Below are 26,619 nucleotides of genomic sequence, written 5' to 3'. Positions count from 1 at the left end.
ATCAAACTAGTTTTTGTTCTTGGCCAAGTAGCCTAGAACTTCTACAGAGGTCTTCAAGATGGCAGTTTTTACATTTTTCCAGAGGACAACTGGGGAGGTAGCTGACTCTATAAGATTCCATTGTTTGGCTTGAGGCTGCTTCCAGGTTGTCTTCGGTTTCTCCTTCTATTGGAGAGGGTGTGGTGAGAACGACTTGTTGCTCCACACAGAACTAACAAGAGACGCCCATCATTATTGTGATTCCTAACACTGTGCTTCCCGAGCGATACTTCCCAGACTGATGAATCTTTGCCAATTCTGGCACTGAGGTCACCAAAGATGATGACTCTGTCACCTACAGTGCGTTCTGTGTAAGACTGCGCAGATTGGTGTAGAACTTTTCCTTTTCAGTGGGATCGACTGAAAGGGTTGGAGCTCCACTATTTTGGAGTGAGAGGCGCAGAGAGAGGATGCGGTCGGAGTGACTGGTTGGCAGGTCTTCAAACATTGAAGTGATGTAGTTTTTGACTATAAACCAACACCAGAAGTGATATTACTGTCCCCAAGGTCAACAACACACAACCGATTCACCTCTACCGCCTGTAACTGTGGTAACTGTGGCTTCCAGTGGCACTTTCTACCTGCCGTTTTGCCCCTTTGCCATCACTACAAGGCTTTGAGGTTTTTTTGCAGACGTGGGCATGCCTTACAAGCCTGTGCAGTACTGAGTCCGCCCTTTACACCCAGCGTTCATCTGTCATGGCCTAATGAGGTAGGACCGTGACAGTGGGGTCATTGGTTGTAGGTTTTACATCAGAGTTGTCTTTTTCTTCAGTTAGTTGCCCACCAAGGCAAACAAGCCCAACCTGCCCATCCTCTGGGTGGATACACTTAGTCTGGCTTCTCAGCTGAAACCTGCCTGGCATGGGTGACCCAACGGGCAGAATAGACTACCACCAGTGGAGCTTTCAATCTAATCAGTGCATACTATACATATACTACATGCATACTCCCTATGTGCACACAGACAATGCATGTATGCACACACACACACAGGGTATATAGCATATGCACGGTGCGTAAATATATACACACACAAAACACACCATGCATACTTAAATTACATACAGCCGGTCAGGTAGGTGGATGTGGATCCATGTTGCCCCACACCAGTTTGGGTTATCTGAGGAGGCAGCACCTGGGGGACCCCAGTTTTCACTCTTGCCCCCACCAGGCGGGATACGGTCTTTGCAGCGGTGCCCCCAAGCAGTTACTCACACAGACCGTAGCGGTAGTGTGGCTGCCGAGGTGCACCGTCTGACGGTCAGGGGTGGCGGCACAAGGGCAACAACAATGTCCAAGCTGAATGTTGCTGCCAGCTCAGACCAAGTCCGGAACAGAAGCTAGAACCGGATAGAATACAAATGGCGCTTTGTCACGGTGGCTAGATGAGACAGATTGCTTAGGGGGAGGACATCTAATGTAGAAGGACATGGATGATGGTTGTTGGGTCACCTATTAGGAGTGTGCACTGGCCTTGTGTGAAGGGACGAGAGCACGCCTGTGCTATGGGCAAAGAGCAAAGTACCGGCGGCAGAGCACGCGGGATGACGGCGCCAACCGCAGACCATGCAGCAAGCGAGTCAGACACAGACAATACATACTACATGCACAAGATACATAGCAACACACTATACTCTCTCCCTGGAGCCACCTACAGGAAGTCATCCTGCGCGTTGTCATTGAAGGTCCCGCAGAGGCCGGTGGTGTCGTCTTTCCATCGTCCGTCCACTTCTAGATAAAGACGCAGCCCCTCGCTGTCATACAAGAGCTGCAGCCCCAGCGCCGTCCGCACTTGGACAAACACAGACGACAATTCGCGGATCTCAAACACATCTGCAACAAGAGCAAAGATAAAGACGGGCGAATCCGGATGTGTGGCGACACGATGTCCCCGAAGACAGACGACACACACTATATCATATAATATATATGTGTGGATAGATGTTATATTATATATCTATATACACACACACATAACACGTGTCTCTAGATCCCCCCCCCCCCCCTCCCGCACTGCTGTGAATCACACTAAATGTATTTAGAGGCACAAGCTGCTTAATATGTTCGGTGCGTCTTCGGCCGACCGAGTGCGGGATATGGTGTGTATACCAGCTAGCAGTTGCCATAGATGGCAGTTATAATTTACACCCGCTGCATTCTACCACCTGACCGTTTACTTATATTCTCTTCCACTGCTGCTCAGATGGTACATCTTGACATTCACACTCCCTTCGCTCTCTTCACTCCAAGACAGAAGCAGCAACTGCCTTCTTCTTAGCTGTTTAGCTGTTCATGACCCTCAGCAGCCCTACAGGCGAGGTCTCTTAATGTTTTTCGGTTTTGCTTCTTTCAGTTGTGTGATATCCATGCCAGTATCAGCCATCGTGTTCTTTGGCAGTCGGGTCTTCTTTTGCCGCTGATCTGTCCAAGCATTACAGGGTTTCTAGCGACTCTGCTCGCATTACATGGCCAAAATATGTAAATCTGAGCCCGGCCACCTTGTCCTCCGTGAGTCTGAGCCCGGCCACCTTGTCCTCCGTGAGTCTGAGCCCGGCCACCTTGTCCTCCGTGAGTCTGAGCCCGGCCACCTTGTCCTCCATGAGTCTGAGCCCGGCCACCTTGTCCTCCGTGAGTCTGAGCCCGGCCACCTTGTCCTCCGTGAGTCTGAGCCCGGCCACCTTGTCCTCCGTGAGTCTGAGCCCGGCCACCTAGTCCTCCATGAGTCTGAGCCCGGCCACCTTGTCCTCCGTGAGTCTGAGCCCGGCCACCTTGTCCTCCGTGAGTCTGAGCCCGGCCACCTTGTCCTCCGTGAGTCTGAGCCCGGCCACCTTGTCCTCCGTGAGTCTGAGCCCGGCCACCTTGTCCTCTGTGAGTCTGAGCCCGGCCACCTTGTCCTCTGTGAGTCTGAGCTCGGCCACCTTGTCCTCGGTGAGTCTGAGCCCGGCCACCTTGTGCTCTGTGAGCCTGAGCCCAACCATCTTGTCCTCCGTGAGCCTGAGCCCAACCATCTTGCCCTCCAGTGATATATCGGGTCCTATACGATTCAGGAATTCTTTGTTTGTTCCTCTCACCGTCAAGGGCATACACAGCAGCTTTCACCAGCAGCTCCAGCGCATCAATCCTTCTATCGGCTTCCCTCGCAGTCCTGCTCTCACATCCATACATGGCTCTGGGGTAAACGGTGGTTTGCACTATCCTGCGTTTAGTTGCGATGCCGGTATCCCTACTTTTCCAGACTTTGTCCATGTTTAGCCTCGTGCTTCACCCCAATGCTATCCTACGTGTTATCTCTGGCATACATTCTCCAGCCCGGTCAATGTTCGCACCAAGGAAGATGCCGTCTCGCACACATTCTAGGACCTCGTTGTCAATGTGGATTTGAATTTGGCCATTTTTTGCAGTTGCCATAATTTTAGTCTTTACATTCAGGTTGAGGCCCTTTTTTCACTTTCAGTTGTAATCTTCCATATCAGCGGCTTCAGACCGGCTTCTGTTTCTGTAGGCAGAGTTGTGTCATCCGCAGAGCGGAGATTGATGTTTCTTCCACCTATTTTCACCCCGGTTTCCAATTAGTCTCGGCCCATTTTCCGCATGATCACTTCCACATATAGGTTAAACAAGAAGGTGAGAGGATGCAGCCCTGTTGGACGCCTTTGCCAATCCCAAACTAGTCTGTGTCCCCATACTGTGTTCTTACAGGGGCTTCTTGATTGGTATATAGTGATTTGATCAGCTGACTAGATGTGCCGATACACCCAGCTCTTGTAGGGGGCACCATAGCTTGTCATGGTGACGCAGTCAAATGACTTGATGTAGTGGATGAAGCACATGTAGATATTCTTTTGGTATTCTTGAGCTTTTTCCACAGCCCATTACAGGTTTACAATATGGTAGTGGGTGCCGCGTCCTTGCCGGAGTCCTGGCTGCGCATCAGGGAGCGCCGCTTCAACTACTAATCTCAGTCTTTCCTGCATAATCTTGAAAAGGATCTTGCTTGCATGCGAAATGAGGGCTATTGATCAGAGCCGCAGTCAGCGCCAGAAAAGGTTTGAATTGCAATGAATGAACTTCACCAACGATGAGGACACAGGATGTAATCAATCTGGTTTTGATGGAGGCCATTGGGGGGGGGGGGGGGGTCTACGTTCAGTCCAATGACTTATGCACTATGCCGGACACGAGGAAATCAAGAGGAATGGTGTTGCCTTTATTACAAACAAGCAGAACTCAAAGGCATTAGATAGTTGTAGAACAATCAGCGACCGCATCATTGCTATCTGGATATGTGGTAGGCCAGTGAACATCTCAGTCTTACAGGTCTGTGCCCATGACTGATGCTGATGAAGAAACCATTGAAGATTTAACGAAGAGCCAAAGAAAGACATTTACATTATGGGCCACTTCAATTCCAAAGCCGGCAGCCGGCCAAAAACAACCATAGCAGGAAGAATCGGGCTTGGGGAAAGAAATGAAGCCGGTGATTGCCTGGCACAGTTCTACCAAAAAAAAAAAAATGGCTCAGGGTAACTGCCTTCTATAACACCGCAATTACTTCAGCCCTTGACAGCCGCCTCTACCCGGAAAGAACCCAAGAATCAACAGTCTAGCCGGGCACGTCGTACTTACAAAAAGTGAAGCAAGCCACCAGGACTGCAGAGCGTCGATGGAAGACAAGCCACTTGCAGGAAGACTTCACAGCACGCAGACAGGCAGCCCTCACCGTCACAGCCACCGAGCAGCACTGCTTCCCCACCCACAATGGCAGACAACTCCCTTCACCCCAACATCCTTGGCTGAACGCTTCACAAGCAAGACGGACAACAGAGAAAGCGTCAAGCTACAGATTCTGCCTTCTGTACTCAGAGACCCATTGTCTGGAAGGACTGCGCATCAGCAGAGAAGACTCCTCCGGTGGGCACAGCAGGCGGGTGACGCCTTCAACTAACACTGTACACGATTTCTTAGAATTGCTCAGAATTTTGCTCTGATGGCTGATCCAGTCTGACTGCTGTGGGGGGCTTTTTCATTTATGGTAGATTGAGTTATGGTTTATGGGGGAAATGGCTCCAGTGTTGGCTGCACCTTTCCTCCCCCCTTCCCCGTTTTACATGATGGACATAAGAGGATTTTTTACTCCCCGTAAAATCTCTTTCTCGTCTCGTCATTGGGGGACCCAGCAAAGACCATGGGAGATAATGTCGCCTCCTAGTGGCAGTAGCTAAGCACAAAAGTGTTATCTCCGCCCACAGGCTATATTCCCCCCTGCCGACACCCAGGTAATCAGTTTGTATGCCAGCAGTAGGAGCAGCCACGTGGGAACAGAAAAAACAACAATAGTTAGTAATATGACACAAAGGTTCTAACTGTAACGAAAACACAGCACCATGTGTGACCTACAGAACCCGGGTCCTGGCCAGGACAATCAAAGGTGTCATGTAAATAAGGGGTGGGTGCGGTCTTCCCCAATGATGGGACGAGAAAGAGATTTCACGGTGAGTTAAAAAATCCTCTTTTCTCACCCATGTCATTGGGGGACACAGCGAAGACCGTGAGACGTTCCAAAGCAGTCCCCGAGGGAGGGAAAAGGAAAAAGAAATAAAAAATGCACGCAGTCAGTTTACAGCCGTCTGTAAAACCTTGTGAGCTAGCGAAGTGTCAGCTGACGCAGAAGTGTGAATTTGGTAGAACTTAGAGAAAGTGTGTAGGGACAACCAGGTAGCCTCCCTACACACTTGTGAAGCGGAGGCACCATGGCAGAATGCCCATGAGGCCCCCACTGCCCTGGCAGAGTGTGCCGTCATCCAAAACGGTGGTGTCTCACCCCTAGCCTGGTAGGCCACAACCACCGCAGAGCGTGGGATGGTAACTTTGGAGGCCGCAAGATGACTTCTCGGACCTTCCGGTATCACAAATAAAAAATCAGAGCATCGGAATGACGAAGTCTGTTACAAATAGATCTTCAGAGCTCGCACTAGGTCTAAGGTGTGCAGAGCCCATCCTCTTGGATGGACTGCAGCTGGACAGAACAATGGCAGCACAGTGTCCTCATTGATATGGAAAGCAGACACCACCTTGGGGAGGAAAGAAGGAACCGGACGCAATACAACCTTATCCTGGTGGAACACCGTAAAGGGTGACTTTGCTGACAGTGCCGCGATCTGAAAGACCCTTCAGAGGGAAGTAATTGCGACCAGGAAGGATACCTTCCAGGACAAAGACTGCCATGGTACCTCTGCTAACGGTTCGAATGGATGAGCCTGTAGGGCATCCAAGACCAGGTTCAAGTCCCAAGGTGATACCGGTGGGTAAAATGGGGGTGTGGTGTGAACGACTCCCTGCAGGAAGATGCGCATGGCCAACCTGGATGCCAACGGGCGCTAGAAAAGGACAGACAAGGCAGAAATCTGTCCCTTGAGGCAACTGAGGCTGAGCCCCATCTCCAACCCCTCCTGGAGGAAGGACAGGAGGCAGGCCAAAGAAAAACGCATAGGGTGAAAACCCCTCTGCTCGCACCAAAGGATGAATCCTTTCCACACGCGATGATACAGTTTCAATGAGGACGGCTTCCTAGCCCTAATCACTGTTTGGATGACCGGGTCCGAAAAAAGCCGTACTTTCAAAACCGTGGCCTCAACGGCCATGCCATCAAATGTTGCATGGACAAACTCAGGTGGTAGAGGGGTCCTAGAGAGAGAGGATCTTCTCACAAGGGAAGGCGCCAGGGAGCGTCTGCCAGCAGATCGATGAGCTCCGTATACCACGCCCTCCAAGGCCAGTCTGGAGCTATGAGAATCACTGGGACCCCTTCCTTCCTGATTCTCCTGAGTAGCCGGGGAATGAGAGGCACTGGAGGGAACACATAGGGGTAATAAAATCCCGTCAATGGAGCCGTCAGCATGTCCGCTGCTTAAGCCCTGGGATTCTTCGATCTGGCCACAAAAACTAGAGCTTCTGATTGAAGCGAGATGCCATCAGATCGATGTCGGGCTGACCCAATCTCTGACATACGGCCTGAAAAACGTCGGTTATGCAGCTCCCACTCCCCTGGATCTACCGACTCCCTGCTGAGGAAGTCTGCTACCCAATTCTATTCTCCCAGAATGAAGACTGCTGAGAGCGCACAGAGAGGACCCTTGGCCCATGACAGAATCCTCTACACCTCCCCATGATCTTTCTGCCGCGGGTTCTGCCCTGATGATTTATCTATGCAAAGGCAGTCGCGTTGTCCGACTGGATCTGCACCTGAGTTCCTGTCAGCTAAGGTGCAAAGTACTGCAGAGCCCGGAGACTTGCCCGCAGCTCCAACACGTTGATTGGGAGACCAGATTCCTGCCTGGACCAGGTCACCTGCACCACTAAGTAGCGTAGTGCACATCCCCAGCCTGTCAAACTGGCGTTCGTGGTAAGAACTTGCCACCATAGGGGCAGGAATGACTTTCCCTGCTCAATGCGTGGAGAGTCTAGCCACCATGGGAGGGAATGCTGCGTCCTCAATGGAACCCTTATCTTCCTATCGAGGGAGTGTACCAACCTGTCCCATCTCGACAGTATAGTCCACTGCAGGGGGCGGGTGTGGAACTGGACGAAAGGAATCCCCTGAAGGAAGAGACCATCAGACCCAAAACTCTCAAACTGTGCTGGATCAAAACCGGATGTCGGGACAACATGGAGCACACCTACTCCTGGAGAAATCGGCACTTTGCTGCAGGGAGGACCACTCGGCCCTGCAAAGTTTCGAAATACATCCCCAAATATTCCATGCATTGTGATGGTACGAGCAAAGACTTCCGGTGGTTGATGACCCATCCGAATCTGGTCAATGTGTCAATTGTGATGCACAGGCTCTCCAGGTTGTTCTGCGGGGTTGGGGCTGTCACCAAGATGTCGTCCAGATATAGGATGACGACAATCCCCCTGGAATGGAGAATTGCCATCACCGCTGCCAGAACCTTCGTAAAGACCCTGGGAGCCATCGCCAGTCCGAACGGCAATGTCGCAAACTGAAAATGATCCACCTGAACCGTGAATCGAAGAAAGCATTGGTGCGCTGGGCGAATGAGAACATGCAAATATTTGTCCCTGATGTCTATTGACAAGAGGAACTCCCCTGGTTCCATGGACGCAATGACTGCCCGCATCGATTCCATGCGGAAATGCTACACAAAAAGATTGGAGTGAAACCCTTTGAAATGCTGAGGGGGGGGGGGGAATCCACACAATCACACCCTGGATATACAGGCCGTGGACGGCTTGAAGGAGGGCACTGACCCTCCCTGGACCCTTTGGGGTTCTGGAGCGGAGGAAGTGATCGTGTGGACGGGCCAAAAACGTGATGACATAACCCTTGAATACGACCTCCCGCACCCAGGTATCTGAGACCTGAGCCTGCCAGACATCACTGAACTGGAAAAGTCATCCCCCCACCCTGTCCAAGACGGGTGGGGGCTGCCCCTCATGCAGAGGGCTTGTTCCTGGGGTTCTTAGTAGACCAAGGACCCGACCGCCAGGATGGCCTTGGCTTGAATGATGGTCCTTCTTTTTTTTGTTCCTGCTCCTAAGGGGCCTTCCTGCCCTCTGACCCGCGAGGGCTATTCCGGCGAAAGGAACAAAAATGGAAACGCCTACGCTGTGAGGCTGTTGATTGCTTGGAACGATTCTGTGGTACAGGAGAACTCTTCTCCCCCGTGGCTTCCAAAATGAACTCATCCAGCCTGGCACTGAAAAGGCGAGATCCTGCAAAGGGAATGCTGGTCAGGAACCCCTTGGAGGAAGTATCCGCATCCTACGACTTCAACCACAGAATCCGGCGAGTCGCCACCAAGGCAGTGGAAGCTCGCGCCACAAGCTTGGCCACATCCACAGAAGCTTCACAGAGAAACATGCCCGCCTGTTCAATCTGCTGCACCATATCTGCCAAATCCCCTGGAGAAGCTCCCGTGAAGATTTCCCCACGTAACTGCTTCGCCCAATCCGTGATGGCCTTACTGACCCAGGACAAGGTGAAAAGGGGCCTGAGGGCTGAACCTGCTGCCTCAAACACGGTCTTCGCCAAAGACTGCATCTTCCAATCTCGGGGGTCCCTGAAAGAAGAAACATCCGCCGTGGGCAGAACTGTGTGTTTAGCCAAGCGGGAAACAGGTAAATCGACCACCAGTGAAGATGACCACTTTCTCCACCAGATCTTGCAGAAAAGTGTACATCACGTCCAAATAACCCAATCTGGAAAAGCGTTTGTTAGGAACTTTCCATTCGTTAGACAAAACCTTGTCAAAAGTCCTTATGGGGAGGAAACGTCCTTGGGAAGCGCCTGGGATGCCTGAAAGAGGAAGACATCTCCGGCGCAGCTGGCTCCTGCTCAGTGAGCTGAAAAGTTTCTCGTACCGCCACTAACAAGCTTCCTACCGTAGTGGAGAGTTTAGGATTCTTGCTCTTACTCTGTGTCGGACTGAGGACTCTGACAACTCCCCTTCTGAACAGCTATCCTCCCCAGACGATTGCCGCGACCTCATACCCTAGGAACGCGAAAGCGACAAAGAGGATGGTGACCGGGAAGACAGCCGCGAGCTGGAGGGCCTACTTCGCTTCTGTCGATGGGCACAGAGCGAGCCATCCCTGACCAAATCATGCATACCAGAAGCGGCCTCGGAGGCCAAAGTCCTGCAATCTAGTCTATCCAGAATTGCACCAGACGCCCGGGTGATGCAAGAGACAGGCAGCGGGCCCATTCTGGCTCAACCACAGGGGGGGGGGGGGGGGGGCTGAATATTGCAGTGCCGCCTGTTTTGCAAGGGTACAGTTATTACAAAAAGGCTGCACCTGTCCGCATGCGAACTTCAACTTACAGCAGGAGCAAGCATATAGCCTTACTCTAGCTGGTCCCAGTCCTGACTCCTGAGCTCTGGGCTCGGACATGATGCTGGGAATTCACAGGAACAACTGCCAGTGCACGCTCAATGCCAAACTATTGCGCACTCCCCCTGCAGGAGAGGTACCGCAGCAGGGGAGGTGGCCACCAGGCAGAGCTTACACGTGGTCCAGATGTGGTCTGGGGAGCCGCAGGGTCCAGAGGCCGGAGTGCGTTCCACCGCTGATGAGCTCCTGAGGACAGCTGACAGGATGGAGCAGGAAGAAGAGAGGGCAGGGAGGATTTGAAGGGGGCGAGCTACCTCCTGATAAGCCCATGGAGCCACACCTCCTCCCTAATTCTCCACCAAGGGTGTCACCAGCACGTATACCCTCCTCCCAGGACCGGAGCACCATTGCCGCCCCGCTCCCACTCTGCACACACTCCCGAGAGCGGGGCGGTGAGTGGAAGCAGGCTGTGCCTGCCGCCGCCGGAACCACGCCCCCTCCACATCATGCAAGGGGGTGCAGCACTCATGCCGAGGCCATGGCCCTATTACGTCTTCACTCGAGAGCAGGGCGGAGGTCTGAAGAAGGCCGCGCCCGATGAAAAAACCACACAACCCCTCCCCCCCGCGCGCGTCATGCAGAGGGTGTGATACTCATGCCAAGGCCACGCCCCCACTCGGTCTGCACTCGAGAGCGGCGCAGAGATCTGAAGGAGGCCACGCCCAATGCTGAAACAATGCCCCCTCCGCATCATGCAGGGGGTGCGACACTCTCGCTGAGGCCACACCCCCTCCTGGAAGCAAGCATCGGTTGACCATCACGCCTGGGCCTCAGTGCACACCGCCGCTGCGAGGCCCCTCCTCACCCCTGACTCTGCAGGTGTCCCCAGCAGGATGCCCCTGGAGGAAGTGACCACCCCAGATACTCCCGCTAGAGCCTGCTGCTGTCCCAGCACTGGGGAGGGGGTGAAGCAGCACAGCGGCATGTCTGGTTTACAAACCCGCAGCACTAGAACAGGCAGGGGGGGAAATCCAGACTCCTGGAGGATGGCGGCTCCCCAGCTCCAGCAGAAGCTTCCCCTTAACCCCTTAACGACCAGGCCATAGTGTTTTTACGTCCTGCAGCTGCAGGATGTGTATGGAGGGAGGTAGCGCCACTATCTCCCTCCATACAGCGCAGGCGTCAGCTGTTTATTACAGCTGACACCCGCGGGCAATAGCCGCACTCGGCCGTTCGGCCGATCGCGGCTATTAACCCTTTAAATGCCGCTGTCAATTCTGACAGCGGCATTTAAATCCCCCGAACGCTGCTCGGGGGTCCTGCACGGCCCCCCCGCGGTGAGATCGGGGGAGCCGTGCAGGTGTCATGGTAGCCGGGGGCCTAATGAATGGCCCCAGGGCTGCCTTAGCAGACTGCCTATCAAGCCATCCACACAGGGTGGCTTGAAAGACTGCCTGTAAAAAAGCAATATGACGTAATGCTATAGCATTACGTCATACTGCAGGAGCGATCAAAGCATCGCATGTTAAGGTCCCCCAGGGGGACTTCAAAGTAAAGTAAAAAAAAAAGATTAATAAAGTTTTTTAAATTGTAAAAAAAAAAAAAAAAAAGTTATAAAACTTTAAATCACCCCCCTTTTGCCATATCAATTACTAAAAAATCAAAATATCATAAAATAAAAATATGTATTTGGTTTCGCCGCGTCCGTAAAAGTCCGATCTATCAAAGTAGTGCATTATTTTTCCCACACGGTGAACGTTGTCCGAAAAAAAAAATAAAGAACGCCAGAAATGCATTTTTTTAGTTACCCTGTCTCCCAGAAAAAATGCAATAAAAAGCGATCAAGAAGTTGTATGTATTCCAAATTGATACTATGGGAAACTACAGGACATTCCGCTAAAATTGAGCCCTTGCTCAACTACGTCGACGGAAAAATAAAAAAGTTATCGCGCGCACAAAATGACCGCAGAAAATAATTGAAAAAAATTTAATATCTTAAAAAAAAAATACAAGTACTACAGCAAAAAAAAAACTATACAAGTTTGGTATCGTAGTAATCGTACTGACCCATAGAATAAAAATATCAGGTCGTTTTTGGTGCAGTTTGTGCGTCGTAGAAACAGGACGCACCGAAAGATGGCGAAATGTCGTTTTTTTTTCCATTTCTCTCCGCTAAGAATTTTTAAAAAGTTTTTCAGTACATTATATGGTACAATAAATAGTGCCACTGAAAAATACAACTCATCCCGCAAAAAAACAACGAGCCCTCATACAGCGACGGCGATGGATAAATAAAGGAGCTACGATTTTATTAAAAGAGAGGAGGAAAAAACAAAAATGGAAAAAAGCAAAAAAGCTCCATCACTAAGGGGTTAACACGGGGCCGGAGTGCGGACCCTCGGAAAAATACGGGGGGCTCTAGCTGGCAGGCTACATGCAGGAACCCTGGATGTGCCTCCTTTTCTTCTGAGGGGGGGCGGGCAGACAACACTGAACTCCTGAACTGTTTGCCCTCCTCAGTTTGGGTTAATGGGGAGAGACCCGCCTCCCCGTTAGCCCTGGGCCATCCATTAAGCCCCTACGGGCAAGACCATCCTCCTCCTACGGACACTAAGCTAAAAACTGATTAGCCGGGTGTTGGCAGGAGACGATATAGGCAGTAAGCAGAGCTAACGTTTTTGTGCTTAGTGTCGCCTCCTAGTGGCAGTAGCTATATCCCACGGTCTTTGCGGTGTCCTCCAATGACACGAGCGAGAAAGGTCTTTTTTTAACCGTACCGAGTGGATATTTACACCAATGCTGTAAGTTGTAACATGGCAGTCAAAAAGCAGAAACAGACCTACCATCCCCCCCACACACAGACACAGACAGACAGACAGACAGACACAGACAGACAGACACACACAGACAGACAGACAGACGCACACAGACAGACAGACGCACACAGACACAAACCAATAAGAGAATCAATGAATAAGCTGCAATTAATACAGTCAACCCTGCGTCACCCTGAAGATCTGCAGACCATCTCCACATGTCGGGTGGCCTCCAGGGTCCGCACTCACCGTCGCTGTACGGCAGGTTGACCTTGTATTGGTCGTACACAAAGACGTCTCCTGACTGCGTCAGCGTCACCTGCTTCCTCTGGTCCTGATGGACGATGATGTTCACAGACTGGACACACGAGCCGTCAAGATTCTGCAAAATCCAAAAAGGACATTTTGGTCACAACATTCGGTGCGGATTAGAGGAATATCCTACTGGAGGAACAGCGGAGGTCACAGCGAAATCTGAGCAGTACATTAGGGGTTAATGCAGGGTCGGGGGCTGAAGCTGGCGCACTGTGCTTGCCCAATACTCTTTATTTAAGGGGCTCTTAATCCGAAGCTCTAGGTAAATGTTAGTAGGCCTCAGCTGATGACATCCTCGTTCATAGACCGCCCGTACCCCAAGAAACAGCTGCTGGCCAAACAAGCGTTCACCCGACAGTTAGCCAAGGTGTACGGCCAGCTCACGTCACTCACTAGTCAGCCCCGCAGGGTCCCAGTGTCAGAGGACACGTTGGCCACGTCTTTTATGAACTTGGCTTTATTAGCAGATTGCACTATTACAACCAGCCATGTGCGGTATATTATTACAACCAACCATGTGCGGTATATTATTACAACCAACCATGTGCGGTATATTATTACAACCAACCATGTGCGGTATATTATTACAACCAACCATGTGCGGCATATTATTACAACCAACCGTGTGCGGTATATTATTACAACCAACCATGTGCGGTATATTATTACAACCAACCATGTGCGGCATATTATTACAACCAACCATGTGCGGTATATTATTACAACCAACCGTGTGCGGTATATTATTACAACCAACCATGTGCGGTATATTATTACAACCAACCGTGTGCGGTATATTATTACAACCAACCATGTGCGGTATATTATTAACACCAACCATGTGCGGTATATTATTACAACCAGCCATGTGCGGTATATTATTACAACCAACCATGTGCGGTATATTATTACAACCAACCGTGTGCGGTATATTATTACAACCAACCATGTGCGGCATATTATTACAACCAACCGTGTGCGGTATATTATTAACACCAACCATGTGCGGTATATTATTACAACCAGCCATGTGCGGTATATTATTACAACCAACCATGTGCGGTATATTATTACAACCAACCGTGTGCGGTATATTATTAACACCAACCATGTGCGGTATATTATTACAACCAACCATGTGCGGTATATTATTACAACCAACCATGTGCGGCATATTATTACAACCAACCGTGTGCGGTATATTATTAACACCAACCATGTGCGGTATATTATTACAACCAGCCATGTGCGGTATATTATTACAACCAACCATGTGCGGTATATTATTACAACCAACCGTGTGCGGTATATTATTAACACCAACCGTGTGCGGTATATTATTACAACCAACCATGTGCGGCATATTATTACAACCAACCATGTGCGGTATATTATTACAACCAACCGTGTGCGGTATATTATTAACACCAACCGTGTGCGGTATATTATTACAACCAACCATGTGCGGTATATTATTACAACCAACCATGTGCGGCATATTATTACAACCAACCATGTGCGGTATATTATTACAACCAACCGTGTGCGGTATATTATTAACACCAACCATGTGCGGTATATTATTACAACCAACCATGTGCGGCATATTATTACAACCAACCATGTGCGGTATATTATTACAACCAACCGTGTGCGGTATATTATTAACACCAACCGTGTGCGGTATATTATTACAACCAACCATGTGCGGTATATTATTACAACCAACCATGTGCGGTATATTATTACAACCAACCGTGTGCGGTATATTATTACAACCAACCATGTGCGGTATATTATTACAACCAGCCATGTGCGGTATATTATTACAACCAACCGTGTGCGGTATATTATTACAACCAACCATGTGCGGTATATTATTACAACCAGCCATGTGCGGTATATTATTACAACCAACCGTGTGCGGTATATTATTACAACCAACCATGTGCGGTATATTATTACAACCAACCATGTGCGGCATATTATTACAACCAACCGTGTGCGGTATATTATTACAACCAACCATGTGCGGTATATTATTACAACCAGCCATGTGCGGTATATTATTACAACCAACCATGTGCGGTATATTATTAACACCAACCATGTGCGGTATATTATTACAACCAACCATGTGCGGCATATTATTACAACCAACCGTGTGCGGTATATTATTAACACCAACCATGTGCGGTATATTATTAACACCAACCGTGTGCGGTATATTATTACAACCAACCATGTGCGGTATATTATTACAACCAACCATGTGCGGTATATTATTACAACCAACCGTGTGCGGTATATTATTAACACCAACCCTGTGCGGTATATTATTAACACCAACCATGTGCGGTATATTATTAACACCAACCATGTGCGGTATATTATTAACACCAACCATGTGCGGTATATTATTAACACCAACCATGTGCGGTATATTATTAACACCAACCATGTGCGGTATATTATTAACACCAACCATGTGCGGTATATTATTACAACCAACCATGTGCGGTATATTATTACAACCAACCATGTGCGGTATATTATTACAACCAACCCTGTGCGGTATATTATTACAACCAACTGTGTGCGGTATATTATTACAACCAACCCTGTGCGGTATATTATTAACACCAACCATGTGCAGTATATTATTACAACCAACCCTGTGCGGTATATTATTACAACCAACCGTGTGCGGTATATTATTACAACCAACCATGTGCGGTATATTATTACAACCAACCATGTGCGGTATATTATTAACACCAACCCTGTGCGGTATATTATTACAACCAACCGTGTGCGGTATATTATTACAACCAACCATGTGCGGTATATTATTACAACCAACCGTGTGCGGTATATTATTACAACCAACCGTGTGCGGTATATTATTACAACCAACCGTGTGCGGTATATTATTAACACCAACCGTGTGCGGTATATTATTACAACCAACCGTGTGCGGTATATTATTACAACCAACCGTGTGCGGTATATTATTACAACCAACCGTGTGCGGTATATTATTACAACCAACCGTGTGCGGTATATTATTACAACCAACCGTGTGCGGTATATTATTACAACCAACCATGTGCGGTATATTATTACAACCAACCGTGTGCGGTATATTATTACAACCAACCGTGTGCGGTATATTATTACAACCAACCGTGTGCGGTATATTATTACAACCAACCGTGTGCGGTATATTATTACAACCAACTGTGTGCGGTATATTATTAACACCAACCCTGTGCGGTATATTATTACAACCAACCGTGTGCGGTATATTATTACAACCAACCATGTGCGGTATATTATTAACACCAACCATGTGCAGTATATTATTACAACCAACCATGTGCGGTATATTATTACAACCAACCATGTGCGGTATATTATTACAACCAACCCTGTGCGGTATATTATTACAACCAACCATGTGCGGTATATTATTACAACCAACCATGTGCAGTATATTATTACAACCAACCGTGTGCGGTATATTATTACAACCAACCATGTGCGGTATATTATTACAACCAACCATGTGCGGTATATTATTACAACCAACCCTGTGCGGTATATTATTACAACCAACCGTGTGCGGTATATTATTACAACCAACCATGTGCGGTATATTATTACAACCAACCGTGTGCGGTATATTATTACAACCAACCGTGTGCGGTATATTATTACAACCAACCGTGTGCGGTATATTATTAACACCAACCGTGTGCGGTATATTATTAACACCAACCGTGTGCGGTATATTATTAACACCAACCATGTGCGGTATATTATTACAACCAACCATGTGCGGTATATTATTACAACCAACCGTGTGCGGTATATTATTAACACCAACCATGTGCGGTATATTATTACAACCAACCATGTGCGGTATATTATTACAACCAACCGTGTGCGGTATATTATTAACACCAACCCTGTGCGGTATATTATTACAACCAACCATGTGCGGTATATTATTACAACCAACCCTGTGCGGTATATTATTAACACCAACCGTGTGCGGTATATTATTAACACCAACCATGTGCAGTATATTATTATAACCAACCGTGTGCGGTATATTATTACAACCAACCATGTGCGGTGTATTATTACAACCAACCATGTGCGGTATATTATTAACACCAACCGTGTGCGGTATATTATTACAACCAACCATGTGCGGTGTATTATTAACACCAACCATGTGCGGTATATTATTACAACCAACCGTGTGCGGTATATTATTACAACCAACCATGTGCGGTATATTATTACAACCAACCGTGTGCGGTATATTATTACAGCCAACCATGTGCGGTATATTATTACAACCAACCATGTGCGGTATATTATTACAGCCAACCCTGTGCGGTATATTATTAACACCAACCATGTGCGGTATATTATTACAACCAACCATGTGCGGTATATTATTAACACCAACCGTGTGCGGTATATTATTAACACCAACCATGTGCGGTATATTATTACAACCAACCGTGTGCGGTATATTATTACAACCAACCGTGTGCGGTATATTATTACAACCAACCCTGTGCGGTATATTATTAACACCAACCATGTGCGGTATATTATTACAACCAACCGTGTGCGGTATATTATTAACACCAACCGTGTGCGGTATATTATTAACACCAACCATGTGCAGTATATTATTACAGCCAACCATGTGCGGTATATTATTATAACCAACCGTGTGCGGTATATTATTACAGCCAACCATGTGCGGTATATTATTATAACCAACCATGTGCGGTATATTATTACAACCAACTGTGTGCGGTATATTATTAACACCAACCATGTGCGGTATATTATTAACACCAACCATGTGCGGTATATTATTAACACCAACCATGTGCGGTATATTATTAACACCAACCGTGTGCGGTATATTATTACAACCAACCGTGTGCTGTATATTATTAACACCAACCCTGTGCGGTATATTATTACAACCAACCCTGTGCGGTATATTATTAACACCAACCATGTGCGGTATATTATTACAACCAACCATGTGCGGTATATTATTAACACCAACCATGTGCGGTATATTATTAACACCAACCGTGTGCGGTATACTATTACAACCAACCGTGTGCGGTATATTATTACAACCAACCGTGTGCGGTATATTATTACAACCAACCCTGTGCGGTATATTATTAACACCAACCATGTGCGGTATATTATTAACACCAACCCTGTGCGGTATATTATTAACACCAACCCTGTGCGGTACATTTCTGCATCTTACAGCACAGATTAACATTTGAAAAGAAAAAACCTTTAATATGTTCGGTTCATTGTGTAGATGTATTCAGCTTATCACGTATCCATGGACCCCATACTTTTTCAAATTGGTCAGGGCATCCTCTGTGTTCATAGGGAATTATAGTATCCACCATCCAGTATGACATAGAGGGTGGTCTCACTGCCATCCATCACATAGCCACCACCTTCCGGGCTATAAACAGTATCTCTCTAATATATCTTATCATGATGGGTCCACACCTCCTCATCCATCTCTAACATATCTAATCATGATGGGTCCATGCCTTCTCATCCATCTCTAATAGATCTTATCAAGATGGGTCCACACCTCTTCATTCATCTCTAACATATCTTATCATGATGGGTCCATGCCTCCTCATCCATCTCTAATAGATCTTATCATGATAGGTCCACACCTCCTCATCCATCTCTAATAGATCTTATCATGATGGGTCCACACCTCCTCATCCATCTCTAATATATCTTATCATGATGGGTCCACGCCTCCTCATCCATCTCTAACATATCTTATCATGATGGGTCCACACCTCCTCATTCATCTCTAATAGATCTTATCATGATGGGTCCATGCCTCCTCATCCATCTCTAATAGATCTTATCAAGATGGGTCCACACCTCCTCATCCATCTCTAACATATCTTAGAGATGGATGAGGAGGCATGGACCCATCATGATAAGATATGTTAGAGATGGATGAGGAGGCATGGACCCATCATGATAATATATCTTATCATAATGGGTCCACACCTCCTCATCCATCTCTAATATATCTTATCATGATGGGTCCACACCTCCTCATCCATCTCTAATATATCTTATCATGATGGGTCCACACCTATTCATTCATCTCTAACATATCTTATCATGATGGGTCCACGCCTCCTCATCCATCTCTAACATATCTTATCATGATGGGTCCACACCTCCTCATCCACCTCTAACATATCTAATCATGATGGGTCCACGCCTCCTCATCCGTCTCTAATAGATCTTATCATGATGGGTCCACACCTCTTCATTCATCTCTAACATATCTTATCATGATGGGTCCACACCTCTTCATTCATCTCTAACATATCTTATCATGATGGGTCCACGCCTCCTTATCCATCTCTAACATATCTTATCATGATGGGTCCACACCTCCTCATCCATCTCTAATATATCTTATTATAATGGGTCCACGCCTCCTCATCTATCTCTAATAGATCTTATCATGATGGGTCCACACCTCTTCATCCATCTCTAACATATCTTATCATGATGGGTCCACACCTCCTCATCCATCTCTAACATATCTTATCATGATGGGTCCACGCCTCCTCATCCATCTCTAATATATCTTATCATGATGGGTCCACGCCTCCTCATCCATCTCTAACATATCTTATCATGATGGGTCCACGCCTCCTCATCCATCTCTAACATATCTTATCATGATGGGTCCACGCCTCCTCATCCATCTCTAATATATCTTATCATGATGGGTCCACGCCTCCTCATCCATCTCTAACATATCTTATCATGATGGGTCCACACCTCCTCATCCATCTCTAATATATCTTATCATGACGGGTCCACGCCTCCTCATCCATCTCTAATATATCTTATCATAATGGGTCCACGCCTCCTCATCCATCTCTAATATATCTTATCATGATCGGTCCACGACTCCTCATCCATCTCTAATAGATCTTATCATGATGGGTCCACGCCTCCTCATCCACCTCTAACATATCCAATCATGATGGGTCCACGCCTCCTCATCCATCTCTAATATATCTTATCATGATGGGTCCACACCTCTTCATCCATCTCTAACATATCTTATCATGATGGGTCCACACCTCCTCATCCATCTCTAACATATCTTATCATGATGGGTCCATGCCTCCTCATCCATCTCTAATATATCTTATCATAATGGGTCCACGCCTCCTCATCCATCTCTAATAGATCTTATCATGATGGGTCCACGCCTCCTCATCCATCTCTAACATATCTTATCATGATGGGTCCACGCCTCCTCATCCATCTCTAATATATCTTATCATGATGGGTCCACGCCTCCTCATCCATCTCTAATATATCTTATCATAATGGGTCCACGCCTCCTCATCCATCTCTAATATATCTTATCATGATCGGTCCACGCCTCCTCATCCATTCCTAATACAGCTTATCATGATGGGTCCACACCTCCTCATCCATCTCTAACATATCTTATCATGATGGGTCCACGCCTCCTCATCCACCTCTAACATATCCAATCATGATGGGTCCACGCCTCCTCATCCATCTCTAATATATCTTATCATGATGGGTCCACACCTCTTCATCCATCTCTAACATATCTTATCATGATGGGTCCACACCTCCTCATCCATCTCTAATATATCTTATCATGATGGGTCCATGCCTCCTCATCCATCTCTAATAGATCTTATCATAATGGGTCCACGCCTCCTCATCCATCTCTAATAGATCTTATCATGATGGGTCCACGCCTCCTCATCCATCTCTAACATATCTTATCATGATGGGTCCACGCCTCCTCATCCATCTCTAATAGATCTTATCATGATGGGTCCACACCTCCTCATCCATTTCTAATATATCTTATTATGATGGGTCCACACCTCCTCATCCATTTCTAATATATCTTATTATGATGGGTCCACACCTCCTCATCCATCTCCAACATATCTTATCATGATGGGTCCATGCCTCCTCATCCATTTCTAATATATCTTATCATGATGGGTCCACGCCTCCTCATCCATCTCTAATATATCTTATCATGATGGGTCCACACCTCTTCATCCATCTCTAACATATCTTATCATGATGGGTCCACACCTCCTCATCCATCTCTAATATATCTTATCATGATGGGTCCATGCCTCCTCATCCATCTCTAATAGATCTTATCATAATGGGTCCACGCCTCCTCATCCATCTCTAATAGATCTTATCATGATGGGTCCACGCCTCCTCATCCATCTCTAACATATCTTATCATGATGGGTCCACGCCTCCTCATCCATCTCTAATAGATCTTATCATGATGGGTCCACACCTCCTCATCCATTTCTAATATATCTTATTATGATGGGTCCACACCTCCTCATCCATTTCTAATATATCTTATTATGATGGGTCCACACCTCCTCATCCATCTCCAACATATCTTATCATGATGGGTCCATGCCTCCTCATCCATTTCTAATATATCTTATCATGATGGGTCCACGCCTCCTCATCCATCTCTAATATATCTTATCATGATGGGTCCACACCTCCTCATCCATCTCTAATATATGTTATCATGATGGGTCCACGCCTCCTCATCCATCTCTAATATATCTTATCATGATGGGTCCACGCCTCCTCATTCATCTCTAATAGATCTTATCATAATGGGTCCACGCCTCTTCATCCGTCTCTAATATATTTTATCATCATAATGGGTCCACACCTCCTCATCCGCCTCTAATAGATCTTATCATGATGGGTCCATGCCACCTCATCCATCTTTAATATATCTTATCATGATGGATCCACGCCTCCTCATCCATCTCTAATATATCTTATCATGATGGGTCCACACCTCGTCATCCATCTCGAATATATCTTATCATCATGATGGGTCCACGCCTCCTCATCCATCTCTAATATACCTTATTATAATGGGTCCACGCCTCCTCATTCATCTCTAACATATCTTATCATGATGGGTCCATGCCTCCTCATCCATCTCTAATAGATCTTATCATGATGGGTCCACGGCTCCTCATCCATCTCTAATATATCTTATCATGATGGGTCCACGCCTCCTCATCCATCTCTAATATATCTTATCATGATGGGTCCACACCTCTTCATCCATCTCTAACATATCTTATCATGATGGGTCCACACCTCCTCATCCATCTCTAACATATCTTATCATGATGGGTCCACACCTCCTCATCCATCTCTAATATATCTTATCATGATGGGTCCACACCTCCTCATCCATCTCTAATATATCTTATCATGATGGATCCACGCCTCCTCATCCATCTCTAATATATCTTATCATCATGATGGGTCCATGCCTCCTCATCCATCTCTAATATATCTTATCATGATGGGTCCACACCTCCTCATCCATCTCTAATAGATGTTATCATGATGGGTCCACACCTCCTCATCCATCTCTAATAGATGTTATCATGATGGGTCCACACCTCCTCATCCATCTCTAATATATCTTATCATGATGGGTCCACGCCTCCTCATCCATCTGTAACATATCTTATCATGATGGGTCCACACCTCCTCATCCATCTCTAATAGATGTTATCATGATGGGTCCACACCTCCTCATCCATCTCTAATAGATGTTATCATGATGGGTCCACACCTCCTCATCCATCTCTAATATATCTTATCATGATGGGTCCACGCCTCCTCATCCATCTCTAACATATCTTATCATGATGGGTCCACGCCTCCTCATCCATTCCTAATATAGCTTATCATGATGGGTCCACGCCTCCTCATCCACCTCTAACATATCCAATCATGATGGGTCCACGCCTCCTCATCCATCTCTAATATATCTTATCATGATGGGTCCACACCTCTTCATCCATCTCTAACATATCTTATCATGATGGGTCCACACCTCCTCATCCATCTCTAACATATCTTATCATGATGGGTCCACGCCTCCTCATCCATCTCTAATATATCTTATCATGATGGGTCCACGCCTCCTCATCCATCTCTAATATATCTTATCATGATCGGTCCACGCCTCCTCATCCATTCCTAATATAGCTTATCATGATGGGTCCACACCTCCTCATCCATCTCTAACATATCTTATCATGATGGGTCCACGCCTCCTCATCCACCTCTAACATATCCAATCATGATGGGTCCACGCCTCCTCATCCATCTCTAATATATCTTATCATGATGGGTCCACGCCTCCTCATCCATTTCTAATATATCTTATTATGATGGGTCCACACCTCCTCATCCATCTCCAACATATCTTATCATGATGGGTCCATGCCTCCTCATCCATTTCTAATATATCTTATCATGATGGGTCCACGCCTCCTCATCCATCTCTAATAGATCTTATCATGATGGGTCCACACCTCCTCATCCATCTCTAATATATCTTATCATGATGGGTCCACGCCTCCTCATCCATTTCTAATATATCTTATTATGATGGGTCCACACCTCCTCATCCATCTCCAACATATCTTATCATGATGGGTCCATGCCTCCTCATCCATTTCTAATATATCTTATCATGATGGGTCCACGCCTCCTCATCCATCTCTAATAGATCTTATCATGATGGGTCCACACCTCCTCATCCATTTCTAATATATCTTATTATGATGGGTCCACACCTCCTCATCCATCTCCAACATATCTTATCATGATGGGTCCATGCCTCCTCATCCATTTCTAATATATCTTATCATGATGGGTCCACACCTCCTCATCCATCTCTAACATATCTTATCATGATGGGTCCACGCCTCCTCATCCATCAACACAAACATCACTATTTTGGGATCCAAATCCAAAGGGATCGGCAAAAGATGAAAACTTCCCACATTAAATGCCAGCATTTGGTTGATAATACCTATGGCAGGATGTAGTATTAGTTCCGCCCATTTCGTTCAGGCGAAGTGGTGTAAGGTATGCCTGGTATAGAATATACAATTGTAGGAGTTTATACTAGTAGGTGTGACCCCATTGCTTCCTGCCAATCTCCTGTCGTCAGTGTGGGAATGTTACTTTTACACTTGTCATAAATTAGCAGTGGATCGTGATCCATTTTGGCGGACAACAGATGTGTATAGAGTATTGATATCAGTCCCTTTGGTCCCTGTGTTTTTAGGATTCCCACTATTGGGTACTTGGAAATTGTAATAACATTTGGTGGAAATTGAGCATTTAAAGCATGTCTTAATTGAAAGTATCTGAAGAGTTGTAATGCGGGCGTTTGTAACCTCTCCCGCAGTTGCACGTTGGACAGCATTACATTATCCTCATACATGTCACCCAATAGCCTGATCCCCAGAAACAGAGGTTTGGCAGTTGTCCTGCTAAATAATATAATTTAAAATCGGATAGCGCCATCCCAGCTTGTTCTTTTGGTCTTTGCAGATTAGTAAGTCTTAGTTTGGATCTGGATGGGCCCCATATAAATCTGATAATCAGAGAGTTCAGCATTCAAAAACATTTCTCTGGAACCTTAAGTGATATGTGCTGTAGGGAGTAGAGACAGGCTGGATTACCATCTTGGTCAGGTTTATGTGGCCGGCCACCGACAGGGGCAGTCCGGACCAGATTTTAATTTTAGCATCTATTACTTCATACAACGGGTCTATATTTTCAGCTATTGTGTTTTCGTGGTCTTCTACTAGGTTTACTCCCAGATATTTAAAGTTGGATACCTCCAATAGTCCACTGGTAGCACACAAGGGATCACAGTTGGATTTCGGGCTGTGTACATTATTGCTGACTTAGACCAATTTATATACAATCCAGAATATTTAAAGAAAAGATTTATTATCTCAAGAGCTCGCGGAAAAGAATGTTCGGGGTTGCGGAGATATAGGACCATATCATCCACATATAATCCAATCCTACTCTCCTTGCCCCCCCCATTGCACTCCTGTTATAGTAGGGGTATTACGCAGATGAATGGCCAATGCCTCTATTGCTATCACAAATAGGGCCGGGGATAAGGGGCATCCCTGGCGCGTTCCTCGTATAATGAGAATTTCATTGATGGCATACCATCAACTATCACATTTGCCATGGGTGACCTATATAGCAACCTGATCCATCTCAAGAATTGTGGTCCAAAACCAAAGCGGATCAGGCAAGCCTCTAGAAAGTTCCATTCCACGGAGTCAAATGCTTTTAGTGCCTAACGACGCTATTGCCCACGGTTTGTTATGCCTTCTGCCCAGTTGTACTATTGTTTGGGTTCTACGTATGTTAATCTTGGTTAATTTCCCGGGCATGAGGCCTATCTGATCCCCGTGGATTACGGACAGGATTACTTTGTTCAGTCTGGTGGCCAGTATTTTATAGTCCACGTTAAGTAGTGATATTGGTCTATATGAGTCCCATTCAGTTGGGTCCTTCCCCGGCTTTAACAATACTATTATAGATGCTTCATAAAAGGAAGATGGAAGAGTTATCTTCCCAACATCCCCACACTGCACAATATTGGGGAGAGCGGATCTACATATTTTCGGTCCACTTCCAAGGGAAGGCCATCCGGTCCAGGGGATTTATTTAATGCCATTTCTTCAATTGCCAATTGAATTTCCTCTATTTCAATTGGGGCCTCTGAAAAATCTATCTGTTCTGGTGAAAGAGACGGAAAGGCTAGATCTTCCAGATAGCCCGGGTTATCTGTTACTGGTTTGCTATTTGGGGAGGTATAGAAGTTAGCGTAATATTCTTGGAATCTGGTCACTATAGACTGTGCCTCTGTTAGTAGTTGTCCGTCAGCAGCCTTTATTTTGAGCACAGAGTTGGATTGTCCGTTTTGTCTCATTAACTTGGCCAGGAGATGGCTGGACTGATTGCCCATCTCGAAAAAATATTGCTTCGTAACGAAGAGTTTCCTTTTGGTTTTGAGGTGTAGTTGGTGTTTGTATAGATGGTTCAGCCCCAGCCATCGCACCCTCTTAGGATCTGTGGGGTTTGCAATCTATTGCCTTTCCGCGCCGGCCTTCGGTTGTTCCAGTCGGAGGTCAGCCTGGGAGGTGGCTCTTTTTATGTATGATATAGTTGACCTGAAGCAGCCTCTAAGGTCGGCCCTCACGGTGTCCCATTTCAGTGTCTCCTGCTTTTCTTGCTCATGTATTTGAAGGGACATATCTATTTGATCTGGTATTCGGTCTTGTGCTCCTATCAACTTTCACCAAAAGGGGTTGAGTTTCCAGGTATGAGTAAAATACTGCTCTGGAAACTGTCGTGTGAGATGGGACTATGATCCGATATCCCTCTAGCACCGTGTATTATTGAAGTTAAGTAGATAGTGATTGTTGGGGATCCAAAGATGTAGTCTATACGGGAGAGGGATCCTCTACCCGGCGAGTGGCATGTATATTCGCAGATATCTGGGTGCTGAAAACACCACAGATCAACCCATCCCACCCCACCGAACATCTGCCTCATCGGGGAGTCCTGAGTG

General features: G+C 46.6%; 1 protein-coding gene across 1 annotated transcript in view; it reads right to left on the bottom strand.

Moving 5' to 3' along the window:
• OTOG (otogelin) overlaps positions 1-26,619 on the bottom strand; it is a 276,916-nt gene that overhangs the window by 212,361 nt on the left and 37,936 nt on the right. The window contains exons 13-14 of the mRNA XM_066582440.1: positions 12,960-13,092; positions 1,698-1,875 (exon numbers count right to left, since the gene is read on the bottom strand). Of these exons, the coding sequence (XP_066438537.1) occupies positions 1,698-1,875; positions 12,960-13,092 (311 nt within the window). The remainder of the gene's footprint in view (positions 1-1,697; positions 1,876-12,959; positions 13,093-26,619) is intronic.

The sequence above is a fragment of the Eleutherodactylus coqui genome, chromosome 11 (assembly GCF_035609145.1).
Source record: "Eleutherodactylus coqui strain aEleCoq1 chromosome 11, aEleCoq1.hap1, whole genome shotgun sequence".
NCBI classification, from domain to species: Eukaryota; Metazoa; Chordata; class Amphibia; order Anura; family Eleutherodactylidae; genus Eleutherodactylus; species Eleutherodactylus coqui.
The sequence above is the reverse complement of the archived record's forward strand: the minus strand, read 5'-3'. Positions and strand labels throughout refer to the sequence as shown.